Raw genomic sequence first — 4,201 nt, forward strand, 5'->3', positions numbered from 1 at the left:
GTTTTTCATACACCTCTTGCTATTGTTTATCCCGCAAATCGCCGAGGAATCGAATTGAAGTCAAGTTTCATACATCAACTTACGAAGTTCCATGGTTTGGATAGAGAAGACCATCAAAAGCATTTGAAGTCATTTCAGATGATATGTGTTAGCATGTTGCCCAAAAATGTGACATTGTATGATTTAAAGCTAACCGCCTTCCCGCTCACCTAGGAAGACAAAGCTAGAGAGTTGTTATTCAACTTACCACCGGGATCTATTCACACATGGGAAGAGTTACTCGAAGCCTTCAATAGCAAGTTCTATCCCACCTCACGAATATCAAGCCAAAGAAGTAACATTTTGGGGATTCGTCAAGGAGATAATGAGACTTTTCATGATTTTTGGGAGCGATTCAACAACTTGTGTACAAGTTGTCCTCAACACAACATTCCCGAACAATTACTTCTTCAACAATTTTATGAGGGTATGAATGAAAAATATTGAAGCATGATTGATGCTTCAAGTGGCGGTGACATCTTCAAAAGGACACCCCAAGAGATAAAATCACTTTTTGGAACCATTTCTCAAAATCAAAGGAACTTTGGAACTCGAAATGATATGAAGAGAAATTCTCCACAAGTGGTTGGTGAAGTTAGCAACACTCAACACTTGGAATCAAAACTCTTGGACTTGACTAATGTGTTAAGTCAAATGGTGGTGGGAAGTGGTCAACAATTAATGGTGTGTGGCATTTGTGCAATGACGGGGCATTATACGGATAAGTGTCCCTCACTTGTTAGTGAACCGGAGGATTTTAATGCAATGGGAGGATAACAAGCTCAACCAAGACCCATGAGATTTCAAAACAACTTCAACCCAAATTGACGGAATAACCCAACCAACCCATACCTACCAAAGCAAAACCCACCACATGTTATGATGAGACCCCAATTTTCTCAATACCCATCACAAAAACCTCCATATCCCCAAACATCTCATCCCCCTCCAAATTACCAACAACCTCATCAACAAGGTCAATCAAGTGGTAACCATCAAATGAGCCTTCAAGTTGTCACTTCTCTTGCTCAAATCCAAACCCAACTTCAACAAGAGACCAAGAACACTTTCTCCAACATTCAAGCACAAATTGGAGACTTGGCCACCGCTCTCAACAAGATAGAACAAAGGGGTAAACTTCCATCTCAAACCGAGAAGAACCCCAATGTGAGTGCAATAACCTTAAGAAGTGGGAAAACCCTTGGAGAAAGCAACCCCAAAAGAGTTTTAAGAGAAAAAGAAGATGAGGTTATTGTTGTTGAGCCTACAAAGGTTGTAGTTCCTCCAAAGGAACCGATTGTGACAAACAATGATCAACCCAAATCTTCCAACAAGAACATCAAGCCATTGGTCATACCACCACCTTTTCCCTCCCGGTTAGCCTTTTCCAAGAAGATAGAGGAAGAAATTGAATTATTTGAAACTTTCTGCAAGGTCCAAATAAACATTCCACTATTGAATGTTATTAAACAAATTCCAAGTTATGCAAAATTTCTCAAGGATTTGTGCACCAAGAAGAGGAAATTCAAGGAAAATGAAAAGATTCAAGTCAATGCAAACGTGTCTGCGGTTATCCAAAAGAAGTTACCTCCCAAATGCAAGGATCCAGGAATATTTTCTATCCCTTGTACCAAAAGTGATTTGCATGTCGAAAGCGCCATGTTAGATCTTGGTGCCTCGATCAATGTGATGTCATATTCAGTTTGACGATCTCTTAATGTTGGACCTTTGAAAGAAACGAGAATAATCATTCAATTAGCGGACAAGTCAAGTGTGTCTCCCAGAGGAGTGTTGGAGGATGTTTTAGTACAGGTTAATCAACTAGTATTTCCTGCGGATTTTTATGTCATTGATCTTGAAGAGAAGACTCCTTCCAAATCATCTATGATCCTCCTTGGAAGACCTTTCATGAATACCGATCACACGATCATTGATGTCCATAAAGGAAAAATTACTATGGAGTTTGATGAAGAGATCATTCACTTCAACATCTTTGAAGCAATGAGGTACTCTAGCAACATTTCTCCATTGTACCGGGTTGATGTGATTGAGCCAATAAACGAGATAAGCCCTAATATATGCATACACAAGATTCTTATGGGAGATTATTGCAAGCCTAGGAAAGAGGCTCAAAGAAGATTAAATCTTCCAATGATGGAAGTGCTCAAGAAGAAGATAATTAAAAGGTACAAATGGTGCAAAGAGAAGAAAAAGGCATTTCATGACAAGCACATAACCCAAAAACACTTTATTTCGGGTCAAGAAGTTCTTCTTTATCATTCACGCTTAAAGATATTCTCGGGAAAATTGCGATCTCGAAGGCACAAACCTTTTATTGTTATAAAAGTGTTTAATCATGGTGTGGTTGAAATCAAGAGTTTGGAAATGAACCAAATCTTCAAAGTAAATGGAAATTGTTTGAAACCATTTTATAAAGGCTTTGACACGGGAGAATTCGACAATGTAACATTGGAAACTACGATTTACGAAGGTTGACGGACGCGGGGCTATGTCTTGGCAAAGACGTTAAATAAATGCATTGTAAATAAAGAATATCCGCTTGAAGTTTTGATGTCTCTAGGCTTGAAGTTGGTCTAAAATAAGCATCTTGAGGTTTAGCAATGATCTTGGTAAAGTATGGAAGAAAACCGGAGCTTGTGGAGTGAAAAATTGAAAAAAATGTCAAAATCTGCAACTTGCGCGGGTGCCCGCGCAAACATTGCACGGCCCAGCCCTACCCGCGCAAAATCCAAGCTCAAATTACCCCCACATGGGATGCATTCTGATGTATGCGCGCGGCTGCCCCCACCCTTCGCAAGGTTTGTGAGGGTACCCGCGCAAACATGTCACTTCATAAGAAAATTTCGAGCCATTTCATATGCTTCCTTTGTGCGACCAAGCTTTCATCCATGTGTATTTAGGCGGCCAAGAACTCCACCCAGTACGGTACCCACACTCTCCCGTGAAGCGTCAACAAACCCCGACTGTCGTAATCAAATGAAGCTACTCGGCCCACGATCCTCTCACACTTCTGTCTCTCCTCCTTGAGACCCTCTACCTGAGCCTCCTTGATCCGCTCCAACAACGGAGTGATCACTGTCATCCTCAAACATAGATCCCTGATAGGGGCCGCCGACACCTTGCGGCTCAGGGCATCGACCACCACATTGGCCTTCCCTAGATGGTATAGGATCTCACAGTCGTAATCCTTTAGCACATCCAACCACCTCCTCTGCCTCATATTCAGACTCGGCTGATCCATAAGATACCTCAAACTCTTGTGATCCGTGTATATAGTACAACGGACCCCATAAAGGTAATGCCTCCAAATCTTGAGGGCAAACACAACTGCCCCCAGCTCCAAATCATGGGTAGGATAATTAGCCTCGTGAGGCTTCAACTGTCTCGAGGCATAAGCTATCACATGGCCTCGCTGCATCAGAACTGCTCCCAAACCTGTGATCGAGGCATCACAATAGACTACAAAGTCCTCTACTCCCTCTGGCAAGTTAAGGATCGGAGCCTCGCACAATCTCTGCCTGAGGGTCTCGAATGCTGTCTGCTGCTCCGGACCCCAACGAAATACCACTGACTTCTTGGTCAGTCGGGTGAGCGGCACTGCTATCTTGGAGAAATCCTGAATAAATCTCCGATAATACCCTGCCAACCCTAGGAAGCTTCGAATCTCAGATGGAGACTTCGGGACCTCCCACTGCATCACGGCCTCTATCTTGGCCGGATCTACCAGAATACCCTTCTGGTTGACGAGGTGACCAAGGAACTGCACCTCGCGCAACCAGAACTCACATTTGGAGAACTTTGCGAAAAGTCTCTCCCTCCTCAAAACCTCCAGCACCTCCCGCAGGTGCTCCTCGTGCTGCTCCTGCGTCTTGGAATATACCAAGATGTCATCTATGAACACTATCACTGACCGATCCAGCATCGGCCTACACACGCGGTTCATGAGATCCATAAACGCGGCTGGAGCATTGGTGAGCCCAAATGGCATCACCACAAACTCGTAATGACCATACCTGGTCCTGAAAGCAGTCTTCTGTACATCCTCATCTCTAACCCGCATCTGATGATATCCGGAGCGTAGATCGATCTTGGAGAACCAAGACGCTCCCTGAAGCTGATCAAACAAATCCTCTATCCTCGG

The 4,201-nt window shown here is 43.3% G+C and overlaps 1 protein-coding gene across 1 annotated transcript; it reads left to right on the top strand.

Moving 5' to 3' along the window:
- The first annotated feature begins 921 nt into the window (after positions 1 to 921).
- Positions 922 to 2,535, top strand: LOC145054191 (uncharacterized). Its single transcript, XM_079002337.1, has 2 exons — positions 922 to 1,675; positions 1,775 to 2,535. The coding sequence occupies exons 1-2, from the start codon at positions 922 to 924 to the stop codon at positions 2,533 to 2,535; spliced, it is 1,515 nt and encodes a 504-aa protein (XP_078858463.1).
- The last annotated feature ends 1,666 nt before the right edge of the window (positions 2,536 to 4,201 follow it).

This window comes from Lactuca serriola, chromosome 1 (genome assembly GCF_051521515.1).
Source record: "Lactuca serriola cultivar US96UC23 chromosome 1, Lser_US96UC23_V15, whole genome shotgun sequence".
Lineage (NCBI taxonomy): Eukaryota > Viridiplantae > Streptophyta > Magnoliopsida > Asterales > Asteraceae > Lactuca > Lactuca serriola.

What these genes read in the sequence shown, in the direction of transcription:
- LOC145054191 (XM_079002337.1), top strand. Translation starts at nt 922, where the DNA reads ATGAGACCCCAATTTTCTCAATACCCATCACAAAAACCTCCATATCCC. An exon ending in TTCTATCCCTTGTACCAAAA is followed by an intron (nt 1,676 to 1,774) that starts GTGATTTGCATG and finishes GACCTTTGAAAG; the next exon opens with AAACGAGAATAATCATTCAA.